Source organism: Protopterus annectens, chromosome 3.part1, assembly GCF_019279795.1.
Source record: "Protopterus annectens isolate FY-2018-M chromosome 3.part1, PAN1.0, whole genome shotgun sequence".
Taxonomy (NCBI): Eukaryota; Metazoa; Chordata; order Ceratodontiformes; family Protopteridae; genus Protopterus; species Protopterus annectens.
The window spans coordinates 1,679,823,209-1,679,841,071 of NC_056732.1; the positions used below are offsets into that span (position 1 = coordinate 1,679,823,209).

General features: G+C 37.5%; 1 protein-coding gene across 1 annotated transcript in view; it reads right to left on the reverse strand.

The window, feature by feature from the left end:
- LOC122798618 overlaps positions 1–17,863 on the reverse strand; it is a 35,067-nt gene that overhangs the window by 9,263 nt on the left and 7,941 nt on the right. The window contains exon 2 of the mRNA XM_044067705.1: positions 9,667–10,157. Within this exon, the coding sequence (XP_043923640.1) occupies positions 9,667–10,135 (469 nt within the window). The 5' untranslated portion in view covers positions 10,136–10,157. The remainder of the gene's footprint in view (positions 1–9,666; positions 10,158–17,863) is intronic.

Here is a 17,863-nt window from a genome sequence, read left to right on the forward strand (position 1 = left end):
ACTTTGACTTAAATTTTATTTCTTCCCCATGTAATCCTTCCTAAAACTGATGACGTTTGGAGAAAAGGTAATGAATTACACTTAATAAATAATGATAATAAAAGTACAGATACAGACTTCTTTTTCTTCAGAAAATGTATATTAATTCACATTATCTTATTCTGTCAGGGTCTCATGTTAATAATACTAATATTTTAAAAGTATGCCTGATTGTCCCTGATTATTTCTGGACTTCTTCCTGATTGGTTGAGAGCTGTGTAATTAACAATGGTTCTACGCTGAAAGCAACAACAGCAACATTCTCTGTTCCCTCAGCAACAGCAATAGCGGTCTTAAGGACCTACAAAAATACAGTGGGGACATAAATCAATTACATCTGCAGTGATTAGTCTGGGAGCACAGCCTGTGAAAGGGAAAAATAGTGTACCATTACCTTCCACAAATGAGGTGAGTCATACAAATAGCAACATAGGATTTGCGTGTCAGATAAATGTGTTCAGTAGGGAAATTTAAGCAGAAGCAGTCACCAAGCAAGAAGAATTCCATCAGTGCAAAGCCTCATCAGACATCTTTTCATGCTCAGCTGTCTCAATGGATGAACAATGTTTGTCAGCCAAAGACCTACGAAATATGGACAAGAGTATTGCACAAATGTGATCTTTGTAGGCTTAATCTGCATATAACTGACTCAAAACCTTCTCCTATCCACCAGGAGATCAGTAGCATCTTATTGCCACCCACGATGATACTGGGAGATGTCTTATGATTGGAATTCTAGCTGGACATACCCATGACAATACTGGGAGATGTCTTATGATTGGAATTCTAGCTGGACATACCCACAATGATACTGAGAGATGTCTTTTGATTGGAATTCTAGCTGGACATACCCAAGACAATACTGGGAGATGTCTTATGATTGGAATTCTAGCTGGACATACCCACGATGATACTGGGAGATGTCTTATGATTGGAATTCTAACTGGACATTCTTGCCAATGGATTTGGGTTGATTTCTTCTCTGTTTGTTGTTATTTTAATTAATGTTTCAATGTTATAAATGTTTGGGTCAGTTTAGATGGATAATGATATATATACACAGCCAGTTTTAGGCACTAGTAAACCTTGCAGTTGCTGGGGAGCCCCAACCACAGCCAGTTGCCTTATTTTGATATTTTGTTACGTTTGTCAAACCAGCAAAATCTTGTAAAGAATCTTGTGCACTTAATAAATCAGGTAGATGTTAATAATTCAGGATGAAGAATCGCGAGGACTGGCATCATGTCTCCTTTAAAATTCAAAGATATCTCTGGTTGTAGTAACAGCGTTTTATCAAGGAACAGGCTCCATAATTTCATTAAATATGTTACCACTGGCCAACTGCCCTTGATATAGCTGGTGGGCATTCTTTCCACTGAAAGTAACATTATAGCTGGCTTTAGGCAGTTGTGATACCCACTGAAGCAGGAGCCCCCAATCATCCTTAACTGTGCGGGACTCGTGCAAAAGCTGCCACTTATTGGTGGAAAATAAGTACAGACATTGACTGATTATATGCTTTATCCTAAACACGGCTGTGAGATGACCCTGTAAGAACAAAGCCAGCAATCAGTGAAATAATATGAGTGAGGTTAGTCCTAGAGATTGGCAGTGTGTGGTGACTGATCTCAGTGATTACATTAGATTTTCAGAAGAGGAAATGCTCCTGATCTTCAGGGACAGTTTTCTATTTCATGGAGTTTTATAAATAATGGCACAACATTAGATACTATAAACTCTCAACTTCTTTGCTCCAGATGTCTGTGTAAATCCAAAAATAATGGCAGAATAAATGTTCAAAATTAGGAACACTTTTTAAATATCTCATTAATTCATTTAAAAAAGTTAATAGAGTAGCATGTTTTGCATCAACATGCATTTTTGTACTACAAGAAGTATGAAACTTTAATATCTGGCAGTATTGACTGTCTGTATTCTTGAATGATTTACCAAAAAATCATATTGGTTTATTAAGGACAAGGCAAAAATATGAGCAAAATTGAGAACATTCTGTGAAATCAGGGAAGTGACAGTTATGCATTATTTCTGCCAACTGCTAAACAACAGTTACTGATCTGTTGTGGCAGTACTTGTATTACCAAATGCACTGCTAGTTGCTGAAAACAGTGAAAAAATAGCATGGCTATGACTTGTTCTTGTTTGTGTGTATATGTGTGGGTTTCAGTGTAAGAGTAAACTGGCTATAATTTTTCTCACTTTCTAACAAAAATATCACCAGCACTGCCATTATGCTTGTGTGCTGGGGAGAAGTGGTTGCAAAGTTAGCCATAATTTCCTTCACTTACCATAATAAACATAGACCTTATTTATTTATTATTATTATTATTTCAGTTTGATTACTGGGGAAGTCCACTGGGCTTGGGGCCCGTTTTCAGTGGAGGCCTGGGGAGAAAAGCTCCAACGGGAAACAGCAGTTTAATGCTATAAAAATGACATAAAAAATTACATTAGAAAATTACATGAAAATTACATAGAAAATGTACATAAAGATTACTTAAAAATTCAGACAGTTGCTTTACAAATATCAGTTTGCTAATATCAGTTTGCTACAGAGAATAAATCACAGCAATTTCAGTTGTTAAGGGACTCCTGCAAAAGCTGCCGCTGGTTGGTGGAAAATAAGTACAGACATTGACTGATTATATGCTTTATCCTAAACACGGCTGTGAGATGACCCTGTTTTCAGTGGAGGCCCGGGGAGAAAAGCTCCAACAGGAAACAGCAGTTTAATGCTATAAAAATTACATAAAAAAATTACATTAGAAAATTACATGAAAATTACATAGAAAATTTACATAAAGATTACTTAAAAATTCAGAGACAGTTGCTTTACAAATATTAGTTTGCTACAGAGACTAAATCACAGCAATTTCAGTTGTTAGGGACTCCTGCAAAAGCTGCCACTGGCCATGTCATGTAGCTGTCTTTGGTGATTTTCAGGAACAAGATGTGTGTGAAAGTGAGTAGTTACAGGTGTGCGCGCGTGCGTGTGTGTGTGTGTGTGTGTGTGTGTGTGTGTGTGTGTGTGTGTGTGTGTGTGTGTGTGTGTGTGTGAAAGGAAGTAGTTACAGGTGTGTGTGAAAGGGAGTAGTTACAGGTGTGTGTGTGTGTGTGTGTGTGTGTGTGTGTGTGTGTGTGTGTGTGTGTGTGTGTGTGTGTGTGTGTGTGTGTGTGTGTGTTAGAAATGAAGTAGCTACAGGTGATTGCTGCACTTGTGGTTGAGCAGCTTAAGTGTCAGAATTTAATATCACTGTTGAGTTCACTACAATTTATTGTACTGCATTGTATTGTATTGTGTGAGCTGAGTGTGTGCTTTTTAGTCTTTTTCCCTTTTCTTCACTGTAGTGTGACCATGGAGCTGGTATATATAATTTCTGGTGGGGTGAAGGGCTTGCCCCCACATTGGGGGTTGCATGAGGGCTTGTACCCAGCAAAAAATTTTTTTTTGCACTTTTAACATTTTTTTTCATCTCACCAAGTTTGAAGTTTGATGTTTAATTTTTGATAAATGGTGTGCTGTAAAAAAGATCATTGATGGCTCATAGGTACATTGCTACAGTGGTGCAGTGAGCAGCATTACCATTTTATGGTGCTGAACTCTGGGTGATGTCCTGACTGTGGCTTCTTCTAATGTGGAGTCAGCAAGTCCTCCATGTCTTTATGTGTGTCTAGTTATGTGCTCTGGTTTCCTCAGAGCACCTTAAATACATACAGTAGGCAAACTGGCACTCCTCCAGTTTCCCATAACATGCATTTTGTAGAGTGTGTGTGTGTGTGTGTGTGTGTGTGTGTGTGTGTGTGTGTGTGTGTGTGTGTGTGTGTGTGTGTGTGTGAGCGTGTGTGTGTGTGTGTGTGTGTGTGTGTGTGTGTGTGTGTGTGTGTGTGTGTGTGCGTAGCAGGAGAACATGTATGTAAACTAGTAATTATCTTTCAAAACTAAGACAGAAATACATCACAGAACATTCATATCATTAGGGGTTTTAGGGAGTCTGACGGTTCCCATACCGCAGAATGTTTGGACTTGGTCTTAGTGACGGCCTCTGCCCTTGACCATTCCCATTCTAAAACAAGCCCTGCTCATCTGTGTGTACAATTTGGTGCAGCATGTGTGGGGGGTAATGGTGAGGGTATGGTCAGTATTCTTCACAATCAGATATATGAGGTATACACAAGAGGTCATTATAGCTTCTGTTGGGGTTGGGGACAATGTGGCCATTGCTTCTTTCATTTTTTTCTTACAGACCTCAGAGGTGTGCAAAGAAGTTTACTATTGCTTGTGTAGGGGAATTATATTGCCTATGAGCAACAAGTTAGAATACATGACTGTCATTATTGTTTTTCACTTTCCTCATAATCACACATCAGATGCACATACAGGTGGCTGCCTTTGACAGGTAGAGGTGAGAAGGCATGCTGAGTATATGTATGACAGCAGTCAATCAAAATACATGACTGTGGCCATTTAAACTTCTGATTTCATCCCAAACTAGCAATAGAAGGCTGCACACACAGTGACTGTCTTTTTTTTTTGTGTGTGTGAGTTGGGGGGGTGGGGGGGTGGTATCAGCTAAGTAAGCAGGCAGTATTCCAAGGCAGGATTTTTGTATCCTCTCAAGCAGTTTGTCTTGTTAGATTATTAGCAGCTACTATTTTGTCAACTTTGAACAATAAGCCTTGTGCACAATTTATGTCTTCCTTGAAAGAAAATTAAAATAGGACTTCATTTATATAAAATAGGACTTTATTTATTTTAAAATAGGACTTCATTTATATTAAAATAGGACTTCATTTATTTTAAAATAGGACTTCATTTATATTAAAATAGGACTTCATTTATTTTAAAATAGGACTTCATTTATATTAAAATAGGACTTCATTTATTTTAAAATAGGACTTCATTTATATTAAAATAGGACTTTGTTTATTTTCTTACTCATGTTTCTTGTTCAGGCCACCACTGGATCAAGAGGTTGGGGAAATGTTCTAAAATGTACATCAGAGCACACTTAACCCTATGGCTTAATTGATTTATTTCCTACACAGTTATTTCTGTGCTGTCTTGGTCAGGTAAGATGTGTAGAAAAGATGTAAGGAAAAGTAAAATTGAACAGCAATACTGAAATTCTTTTCTTAATCACTAGTTCTGTTCAGGGCATATTTGGGTGAAAAGGTTGCCCAAAAAATAAATAAATGAAGTTCACAACATATAGAAAGCCATATCTTTAGAAAAAGCTTAAGAATAAGGCAAATTTGTGTGAAAAAGAAAACAAAGTAATGTGTATGGTGTGGGGAGCCTGGGATGAAGGGAAAATGGGGATGGGGGGCACTGAAGGATGTAGGGGATAAAAAAAGTATGCACTGAGGAGGTACTGAGTAAGGCATCATGGAGCCCTTTGCCAAGGGTACTATTTCACCTAAGGCTAGGCCTCTATATTGGGTTGTTGTAATGTAGCATCATTCCAGCTAAATGCAGTCACTGTGAATATCCCTTTGTAACATGAGCCAACACAATGTGGTACACAAGTCTCACATAAATGAGAGCATTGCAGCTACATTTCAGCCTGTGTGTACTACTCCTAAAACTGCAGCATGAAATAAAAGGTGTTTATGAGGGTTGGCAGTGACAGAGTGATACTTAGACTGAAGTGTCCAGGGGGCACCAAACACAGTTGTTGGGGACCCCCAGAATGCTAACATCCACCCTGTATATAGACCTGAAAATGTTAGTGATGCTACTTTTGTTTTTGGCATGAGAGTAACAACAGTGAGGCAAGCAAATGTCTGTTAATATTGTAGATGCATAATTAATAGTGTGAGTGTGACTGTTTCTCCTTCTTCACTTCAAGTGCGACTGTTTCTCCATCTTCACTTCCTTTTCTTTTTTTCTGTCATAGGCAAGGATGAGAACATGGAAACTACTGAGGAGGTGACAGTCCTATCACTTTCTTCTACTAGTGCTATAGAAGGAATCATCTTCCTATGTCTCTGTATCTATTTAAATTTATGGGTGTTTCTTTTGTATCAAGTCCCCCCAATATGATCTCAGTTGCAGATTGCAGGTTATGTAATTTGCCATCTTTTCTCTCTATTTTACTAAAATCCACCTTCATAACTTTGACTTGTTATGATTTCTTCGCATATAAAGGCTGATCCTAAGATATGATGCTCACAACAGGAAGGTAAGTGACCTCAGTGAATGCAAGGGGACTAATAAGGACAATGACTGTCATGCCCATATCTACGCTCATGCCTTCTCTTATAATTATATTTAAATTTTTTCTGTGTTTTAAACTGCCTGTGCTTAAGGTAACAACAAACATATCTTGGTCCATTGTTTAGTGGCTGGAAACAAATGGCTAAGTTAGAAAGACTGGTTGTTATTAGTACACACTGCTTGGGAATGATACTTGTGGTATCTGTTTTTATTATATTAATGTTTTATGTATTTTAGTTTGTGTATGACAGCTACTTTGTTTGATCTTAGCAAAGGGGATACTCAAAAGAAGCTTTTGGGGGTTTCTCTCTTAATCTCCACCCACCACCAGGTGCTGGACATAATGTAAATAATTGGCATTTGCTACTGAAATTTTAATTTTTTTTTAAGTTTAGTATTATATTAATGTTTGTCCATTGCGTGTATTACAGTTCTTTATTTATTTATTTCCAGTTTGATGACTGGGGGGGGGGTCCACTGGGCTCAGGGAGCCCATTTTCAGTTGAGGCCCAGGGTGAAAAGCTCCGCATTACATAGTTTAGTTACATATACAATCATAGTAAAGAAGACACAATTACAATGTCATTCCCTGCTAGAGAACAGGAATACATTCTTTGGTTACATAGTATCTAAATATTTAGGATGGCAGTGGTAACTTAATTGAGAGGGAGAATAAAGACTTGCAAGGAAAAGAGAGAAAAAAAAACTTTACAGTTCCTTATTGTTGAAAACCTAATAAAGCATAATACAAAAAGTCAGGAAGTGAAAACTGGAGTAACTACATCTGACAGATTTTCAATAAATGCTCATAAAATAAATGACATTTCTGGACTCCCTGGAAAATGAATTTAATCCCTGCTTAGCTGAATTTGAGGTTTTAACCAATTCCACAGGGCAGGAGCAAGAAATGTAAAACACGTCTTTCCTCAATTTTCAAGCCAGGCCTATGGAATTGCTATCAGCTAGCATTTGATAACCTGAGTTGTCTTGTCTGGATGTAGCATCTCAACAACGCTTTTATATAGAGTGAACCCAGATCACGTACAGCATGGAAGGTGAATATAGGTTCATAGGTTCATGGGATGAAATTAGGCTATTGGCCCAGAAGCCATTATAAGCCTAGCCAAGAATTTCACCCATGTTCCCTCAAAGTCAGCACCTGTTTTCTCTGTCCAGCAGGGACACAGGTGGGATCCCAGGGGTATATTTTCTGTTTCCCATCCAGTCATCCAGGTTCCTCTTAAAGAGGAGTAGAGAAGTACTCTGCTTGACATGGAGAGCAAGTCTGTCCACAAATGGGAGAGTCTTTGGGACACAAATCTGTCCCACCAACAAGTTCTATTAATGTCACCAACCAGGTTAAGGCCTTGCATGTGGGTTGCGCAAGTGGAGTTTGTCTTATGGATATACAGCAACTCCATCAAAGCTGGGTTTTAAATTGACTTATATGCCAGATACAGGTCACCTCTGAGAAGTCTGTATGAGACTGAATAGAGGGACAGGGCATTTAGCCTATCTGTATAGGATAGGTGTTTGAGACCCTGGATTTTTCTGGTCAGGAACCTCTGTGGCCTCTCCAACTGCTGCATGTGCTTGGCAAGGTACATGCTGAAGGGGGCATTGTACTCGATAATGGGTCTGTTAAGGGAGGAGTACAGGGATGTTATGACCTCCTTGTTCCTGGATGAAATACACTTATTTATGAGGTGGGCCATGTAGAAAATCTTCCGTAGAACAGTGGCAATGTGGTGGTCAAAAGTCTGGTTGCTATCAACTTGGGTGCCCAAGTCCCTCACGACTAATTGCATGCTTAGTATGTTGTTATTAATGTGATATTTAGTGGAGATGACATTTTACCCCAAAGGGGATAATGATGCATTTCATGGCATTCAGTTTGAGCCCATGCTTCTGGCACCAGTCATTAGTTTGGGTAAAGCCCTCTTGGAGGATGTTCATATCACTAGGTGAATATAAGACAGCACCCAACTTGCAGTCATCTGCAAATGTGGTCAGCCACAGACCACTGATTTTGGCTTCAACTCAAAAAAGTATATACCAAACAGTAGAGTCCCCAAGACCAATCCCTGGGGTACACTACTCGGTACGGGTCTACTACTAGAGGTGGCTTCCCCTACTTTGACTGAGTGGGTTATATGAGTGAGCCAGTTAGCTACCCATCTGGTAACATATGGGTTGATGCCTAGCTGGGAGAGTTTATCTATTATGCCTGAGTGGGGAATAGTGTTAAAAGCTTTGGCTAGGTCAAGGTAGGTGGTGTGCACCATCTTCCCCTCGAACATAGCTTTGGTGACTGTTTCAAAGAAGTCAACCAAGTTTACCAGGCGTGATCTCCCTTTGACAAAACCAAACTGTGTGGGGTCAAGCATTTGGAAGTTGCCAATGTCCTTGTTTATAAGGTCCATGATAATGCATTCCATGGCCTTGTAGATCAGGCTAGTTAGGCTGATGGGCCTATAATTGCCTGGGTCAGTGGATGCTCTGCCTTTGTGTAAAAGGATGACAGTGGCTGTCCTCCATCCAGCTGGGATGAAGCCGGTGCTCAGGCTTTGGTTGAATATGGTGTCTAATGGAACTGAGAACTTATGCTTGAGTTCATGTAGCATATAGCCAGGGACACTACAGTAGATCCTAAAGGGGTGCTGTAATCCTGAGGTGCTATCCTTTGGAGCTGACATTAAACTGAGGTTGCAGTTCCTTAAATTAGTAGTAGCTCAATGGGATGTAAAAGACTGCATGGCATTTATCTAAGAAAAAGCTCCAGAGGATTTTCTCAGTGTCCTGGCCAAATTTCTATTAGTCAGTACAAATACTGCCACAGGTGCCCCTCAAAAATAAACCTCAAGCCTAATTAGACGAGCACAGTCTATAAAATGTAACATAAATAAACAACAAACACATTACTAAATACATACATACACACATGCACAGACACACACACACACACACACATACACACACACACAAACATGTGCACGCACACACAAGCACAGACACACGCACACACAGATACACACACACACACATACATGCGCGTGCGCACACAAACACGCACACGCATGTGCACATGCACTCGCACATGTGCACGCATGTGTGCACACGCACACACACACACACACACACACACACACACACACACACACACACTCACATCAATAAATAATGGCCTATAAGTGAATTCAAGAAACAAGAATAAGTGCTGAGATTCAAATGTTACACAATGAGAATTACTCAATATCACAGTAACCAAACTCCAGTGGTGATTGACACTAATAATTTGTACATTTTTTCATGTAACATGATTGCTGTGCATTAGTCTAAACTATTAGTGCACTGTATTTTTACATTTATAATTATTATAAATGTATAATTACCAATGATGGGACCAATAATTGGAATAAACATTATGCCAATGCCAGCATCTCTTTTCTTTTTGTTTTCTTCAGCTCTTGCTTGCATTTGATGAAGTTGATGCTCGTCATCTCTTAGTTTGCGCTGACTTTCCTCTTCCATCCTTCTCCAGTGCTGCAGCATATTCTGATGACTTGTTAACTCTGTTTCCTTTACCCTTTGTTCTTCCTTCAAGTTGCTGCTTTGGATGTTTAACTTGATACACTTATCATCAATAACTGCTACCTCTTTCTTACCACTTTCTTCAGCAAGGCTGACATGTTTGAGCACCTCGATTATTTGGGTCCTTATGCTGTCATGACAACTCTGTGCATTGTTAGGATCAACAGTGAGTATCTTGCTAGTGAGTGTGTCAAGCGCAGTGAGGCCTTCCTTTAAATGGGGGAGCACTGCATGTTTGAAATTCAGTTGGAGCTTGTTAATGTCTTCCATGGTACCACTTAGATGTTAGTGCCTGAAAAACAAACAAACTTGCATTTATTCATTTATTTATTTATTTAAACTTTGTTGCTGGATTAACCATACTGGGCAGAACCCCTTTTTAGAGGACACCAGAAAAAACATACACTGTATCTCTATCATGGCTGCAATATCAATGCAGTACAACAAAGGACAGTTAACAATAATAAGTACATTATATAAGTGACATCAGTAATAACAAGTATAATTATAAGTACAGCTACAACATGATGATCAATATTGGAAATGCAACAACAACCAGCTAGTCATGAATGGGCATTATGATATATACATATGATGTTCACAAGCAGGGAAAACAGTAAGTAATTACTTAATGATTGTAAAATGATACTGATATGGAAGATGAAATAAAAGAGAAGAGAGTAAAGAGAGAAGGAGAGGACAGAGTGTAAGATAAAATATTTATAGGTAGACAAAGGATGTGGAAAGGTAGGGAAGGAATAAGGGTGGAGAGGAAATTAATTTAAGAGTGTGATTATTGTACAATTTCTGTCATGAGTGCACAAAAAGGAATAATGTGGGGGTTAGAAAGGGAGGGGGGCAATTTTAACAAGTAAAGTAAGCAAGTACCATTACTATGAGTAGTGGAAAAAGAGAGACACAGTTAAGTGACACCATATTTGAACAAAGTAATAATGCAGTAAAGATTTATTTATATAAAATTTTGAAACATATAAAGTTAACTGTTCCCTCATCCATTGATGTGGTTAGAAATGACTAGTGCCTTTGTCACCTGCTTTAGAAAACGTTTTGCTCACAACATGAATGTTTTTGTTGGATGATCATAAAAGTCTTTCAGTATTGTACTTAATTAGGAAAGAGGAAAGTGAGGGACAATTGCAATTGTAAATGTCATTGTATGTGAATGTCAGATGAATTAGGTTTGGTCTATCAGTAAAGGACATCAAATCCAGTTTATTGATAAGAGCAGGAAGTTGCTAATGGTCACTTTTGAGGATGAAACCACATCCGTGTTGCTGACATGCTTCAATAGTATACTTTGTTATCTTTGATGATGCCCATGTGCTTGTATGGACTACCTTTGAGTCTCAAATCCATGATAACAAAGTACTCGTGGATTAGCAGTAATTATATCTAGATTACAGACACTGCTGATCATAATGAAATGACCATCATACTGAAATAGTCAGAAACCATGTATATGGCGATACATATTATTAGTAAAGGTGACAAATAGGAGTGGTTCAAGAATGCTACCCTGAGGCACTCCAGTGTTGGTATGGAACTTGAAGGAGACCGCTGTCTTCCAGCACAATCTGAGTTTTGTTGAACAAATAGTTTTTGACCCGGCTGATCACTGACTGACTGCACTCTACAACATGGAGTCTTTGTAGATGTAGGCTTTGATCAACTATATCAAAGCCATGAATGTCCCTTTGTCACATTCTGATGAAATATAATTTTGTTATACCATGTTCAGGATGGAAACATTATGCATACTATACTTAGGTTAATGAACTTAGGTATTGCAGTAGTCGAGAATGTACCACTTTCTCAATTATCATAGACAGTGGGTGGAGGATTGGCACTAAGTTGTAATTACTGAACTTGTTGCTTTCATTTCCCTTAAATAAGGGAATGATCTTCAACTATTTCCACATAGGAAGTGACCCTCACCGAGACTCCTGTAAATATGTGTGGTACGAGGATATACCTTTGATTTCAGTTTTAAGAAGTCAGGTAAGGTTGCCCATTAAAAGGTGACCTTTTGGTTTAATTTATCCCAACAGTTGTTTTGATATTATGGAGTGTGACTGTTCTGAAAGTAGATGGTGGATAGGATAATTTTGAATCAGTAGCATGTGCTATGACTTTGTGAAAAGGAGTAATTATCAGTGATTGATTTAAAGTATTCAACAAAATATTAGCAGTGGTCTAGTCACTAGGGATTCCTAGTGGATTCTCAAGTGTATCATTTGAGTTAATTGAAAGTATTTTAAATATATGTCAGAAGGCAGATGGATTATTTATACTGAAGAGTTATATAGTAATTTTGTTTTGCTAATCTCTTCTATTGTTGATAGGTATTGCAAACTTGTTTATGTTTGGTTAGTAAGTTTTGTTAACCTTTCATTTTGTAGGATGTCCAAAATGAGTCTCTAGGTTTTCATTATTTCTTTTGCAGTTTTATGAAGCCATGATAAAGATGTTTTATTCTGACTGTTGTAGTCGGTACATATTTATCAAGCATAGTTATTAGGGTTTGATTAAAGCAATTGATAACCGCATTGAGTGACATGATAAATAGTTGATATGTAACAGATGCTGAGTAGCTGCAATCGCAGACAGAAGTTTGTCTTCCAAATGACGAATATTAAGTTATGGTCACTAAGATAATCTGGTATTACTCCACTGCTCATAAAGTTGGTAGGGTATTTGGTCAGTATCTAGTCAAAAGTATGGTCAAACATTATATTAGGATAATTTCCTGTTGGTAAAATGATTAATTGTGAATAAAACAGTCTTAATGTTGTAGTTAGGAAATGACTCAGCTTGTGACATATTAAAGTCATTTAGGATAATTATTACAGAGGTATGATTATTCTGAAACCTATCTAAGATAGCAGATAGTGGGTTGTTGGCTGACTTGGAGTATAGGTTGTGCCAAGCAATGTTGAGGTGTATATTATGTGATACTGTTATTGTAAATATTTAGTGTTCTACACTGGATCTTTCATATAGGTTCATATTGTGGATCATTATGCATAAATGAGGTAATTGAGTTTTTAACTATAATCAAGACACCTCCTGCTGTTCTATCAGTGTGATCATGTCTAAAAATCAGATAGTTAGGAGAATTGAATTCTAACTCAGAAAAATGTAGTTTTAAACTAAAAAGAGATGTGAGGAGATAGATGTCCCCAGCATTTAGGCAGAGGACTGACATCACTTCCTTGTTATTTGTGTTAAATGAAAAATAAAAACACTTAAACATTACAATATTGAGCAACAGTAATAAACAGAACAAATCTTTACATATTAATTCCTCTTCTGTGAAGGTACTGAAGAAAATAATCAAATAGGCTTAGTTGCTGGAATAACTCAACTTTAATTTTTAAGAACTTTCATCCACCAACTGGACTTAATCAGATCAACTTTTTAATAACAGCTTTAAGGCATGAAAAACTAATATATACATAAAAACCACAAAGGATCATAAATCTAATAAAAGCAAATATGATGATTGTGGTTAAATTTGTCAATGGGGAAAAACACCAACACGACTTTCATTAATCATTGCACACAGGCAAACACATACTGATAAAACTAACAGTAATACCAGACACCCTTTGAATGGTGATGATGTTAGGAAAGAGTTTTCCTAATGTGATAAGTAGGGTTAGGGTTAAGCAGCAGAGGCAGGGTAATGGTTAGGGTTAGCACATTAGTAAAGATGGGAAGGGAGGACTTCAACTGAAAAAGAGAGGATTTTTTGCTGGAAGTTAAAGACTGGTGAATAAAAAAGCTCTAAAGTATCTTACCAAATAAAGGAGAATGCAACTAGGTCTGAAGTCTCACAGAGAGCGAGTGCCTGGTTTAGGAATTTTTGTGAGAGGTTTTACTAGGGTATATTTCATATTTTGGGAACAAAATTATGGTTGATGGATAAATTATATAGATGAGATAGTAGATTAAGAGGGTGATGTTCAAACAATGAAATGATGCAGTGGTGTAAGTCATTAGTCCACACTGGCCCATCATGAGGAATTCTACTCAATACTTCCTCTAATTATTTTCTTTTTATGTAGTGAAAATATAATTCAGGAATTAATGTTGGGAATAAGGAGGCATGCTTTATGGTTATAGTGCTCCCTGGCATTTTGCCATGTTGCATGTTTAAGGTTGTTATAGACTCAGAGCACAAGATATGATTTTACAGTAGGCATTTACAGTAAGCCTTCACAAACAGAAAGGCTAAATGAATGGCATTTAACCCAGATGCATCGGTGCAACTTTTGCAATGCAACTTGGTGTACCATAAAAACTGTAAACCACCTAGCACAGATCTAGATACAAGCCTTTTTACAGTCTTTAAAAAATATGTCCATTTATTTCTAGCAGCATCTTAAAGTTTCATAGTTCTTAGTCAAGGAAGGTGTAACATTAATGTTAAACTTTTTATATCTAAGTCATACCTGTCAACCTCTTAGTGGAAGAAATCTTGACCAAAGCCTGACAAAATGGGGAGATCAAAGGCCCAAAAATAGGGATATCCTTTAAGTGTTGCTCTTATAAACTTAGAAAGTTGCTAGAGTAACAGGGTTTGCTTTAATATACATTTTCTGAAAGATTTGAACTCTGAAACTCAAATGTATGGAATTGTTTAGTGACTTCAATTCTAAGATCATCCCAGTAATTTTCTAGATAACCACACTTGTTATGAGGAGCAGACCACAAATATAACCAAAAATCTATATATTACATTCTGCGAAAATCTGTACAGTTGAGAGGTAAGTTTTTATTAGTACTAGACTATGTATGGAAAACCGTGTAGTGGGATAGAACAGAAATAGTATAGCTGAACACAAATATTATAGCTGAACAAAAATATTATAGCTGAAAAGAGGGAACATCTGAGATGACATTAAGTGAAATGGGAAAGAAACAACTAGAGAGACTAAAAATGAGTCTTTTGCACTGACAGTGAGCTGAATAGCAAAGATAAGAAAAGGTCCTGGGCTAGATCTGCATTTAATTTACGAATAGCTTCCTTAGGGAAAAAAAAGAATAGATAAACTCCCAACAGCATAAAGGGGAAAGGGTAGAAGACCCAGAAGAGAAGAAGGCTCATGCCTCTGCATGATTTTGGGGTGTGAGAAGAAGCAGAAGAAGTACATCTGGAACTGTCGGAGCAAAAGCATTTGACAAGCTAATTGACTGGGTTATGAAAACAATGAATTATATGGAGGAGGAGGAGGCAAAGTCAATGGAAGAGGTCTGGAAGAGATTTTGAAAGAACACTGCCATATTAGAGAAGCATGTGTACAGATAGCTATACATGCAGGTAAGCAAAAAAGGGCAAGAGCTATACATGCAGGTAAGCAACAAAGGGCAACCCAGAATAAAAATGGGTAGTAGTCACTGACTCTGCCCACAGATAAGGCTAAGGTTGCATGTCACTGCAGTATGAAAGCTTATCCTGACAGTGTGGTAGGCCTGGAAATGTAACTTCAAACCAAGACAAAAACTCACAAATAGTAAACACTCTGCACACCCTTCACAGTCCAAATGGTAAAACAGCAAAAATCAGGTATCAGAGCAAAACACAGCTGATAAGTTTTAAAACACATCCAAAGGCAGCAATTCCATCCATTGCAAGTGTTTTATTGAAACAAACAGATAAATCCGGTAAGCGTTTTCACCCAACAGAGCTTCATCGGACCATAATGCATCACTGATAACAACTCCTTATATAGTAAAAAAGGGGCCAAAAACTTGAATTCAAACATTTTCTTAAAGTGACAAGATCATAATCTTATCAAACATCTTATTCTAAAACCATTAATTGCAGCACCATAAAAAATAAACATAAAAAGTATAAAAAATATATGAAAATATATATAAAGAAATACATGTAAGGATATATATAAAAATATATATCATATTTAATATACAAATACATAAATACTAATGGGAATATATGCTCAAACTAATGAATACTCTCATTACATAAGGACACAAATTTCATGTGCCTATTATACACAGTATATAATGATCCTCACCAACTGGTGAACAATTGGTTCTATCTAAGCCTTCATGACTTCAAAAATGGTTTCAGGGGTACCTTATCATTAAGACCTGGATAAAGGTCTGCCATAAACCAAATTATCCATTTCGCCTCCTATGTTTCAGTAGGGTTCCTAGTGTCACCACCTCTAGGACCTGTAAATAACATCTCAATGACTCTGAAGGTGAACATATGTTTGTCACCACTCTCCAGTACATGTTTAGATAGTGCATTGACTGTGGACTTACCTTTAATTTGATATTATTTGATAAGGAACTGTACCAAAGGTATCATAAACATTCTCCTTCCTACCTTTCTTATGATAACACAACTTATTCAGGTTGGATCTGTTCTCATACACAAAACTTGGTGTATCCCCCTGGTACAGTTCCTTGCACTAGTTGTAATTTTTGCCACTTTATAAATTCCAGTGGTAATTTTATGCACCCCTCAAATGGCATGAGTTATGAGTTCCATGTCTCTGCAACTTGCCAGTCTGAGCATGTGGTTTACCTTGCTACATGTGTAGCATGTGATGGATTTTATGTGGGCAAGACAGATAGAAAACTCAGAGACAGGATATGTGAACATATATCAAATTAAAGTTAAGTCCATAATCAATGCGCTATCTAAACATGTATTGGAGAGAGGCAACACACATATGCTCACCATCAGAGTCATTGAGATGGAACCATACTGGTTTAGGGCAGACTTTCATCCAGGTCTAGATAGAACCAATTGTTCACCAGTTGTGTATAATAGGCACATGAAATTTGTGTCCTTATGTAATGAGAACATTTATTAGTTTGACCATATATTCCCATTAGTATTTATGTATTTGTATATTAAAATATGATATATATTTTTATATATATCCTTACATGTATTTCTTTATATATATTTCATATTTTATGATGGGTTTTAGAATAAGATGTTTGATAAGATATCAGTGATGCATTGATCTGTTTGTTTCAATAAAAGACTTGCAATGGATGGAATCGCTGCCTTTTGATGTGTTTTAAAACTTACCAGCTGTGTTTCGCTCTGTTACCTGATTTTTGCTGTTTTACCATTTAGGCCTGGAAATGTGACACACTGAAACTATGAATGGAATATTTATATATAGCACTGATAATCTCTCAGCCTCTGTCGCCTCATAGCAAGATGTTGTTCCGTTCAGTTCTTAGCTAGAGCGTCTTCTGTGTGGAGGCATGCATAAATGGGGCGTGCCTTAATTGAAGGTTGTGCGGCAGGCTGGTAACCGGCACGTAAAAATCCACTACCAATCATTAACGGACCGGAGTTCCACTGTGGCAACCCCTAACCAGCATAAGCCAAAAGACACAAACAAAATCTCTCAGCCTCTATTTACTTGCTGTGAGATTCTGAGCAAGTCACGCACTCAGACAGTGCTCTGGAGAGATCGGCCTAGTCTACCAATGGTCTCTTGAATCACATGCCCACTAACTGCATAAGAACCTCTTTACTTGAGGACCTCAAGGACTTTAGCATACCAGCCCTGTATGTTAACAATGGCTTTTTCAGTTACAACTATAGACTGCTAAATAAACAACATACTAAGACAGCAATTAAACATGACAAAAAGTGAATACGTGACAAATGGTATGATACCTAAAACATCATTATTATAAATTTAAGCATTACTTGCAATTCCCATTCTTAAGAGTGACGTGAACTACAAAACAAAACTTACTATGCACAGTAGAATGCGGTAACATTTTGAATTCCAGAATAATGAGGCTAAAAGATCATAAGTAAAAAATGTTGAGGAATATAGGAGCAAACAATGTCAAATATTGAACCTCCCGACCTGCACGAACATAGAAACAAGTGCTAACATGGGTCCTGAAGTGGGTGCAAGTCTATCTCTTCACTCCTATGCTCCTCAACATTTTTAGCTTAACAATATT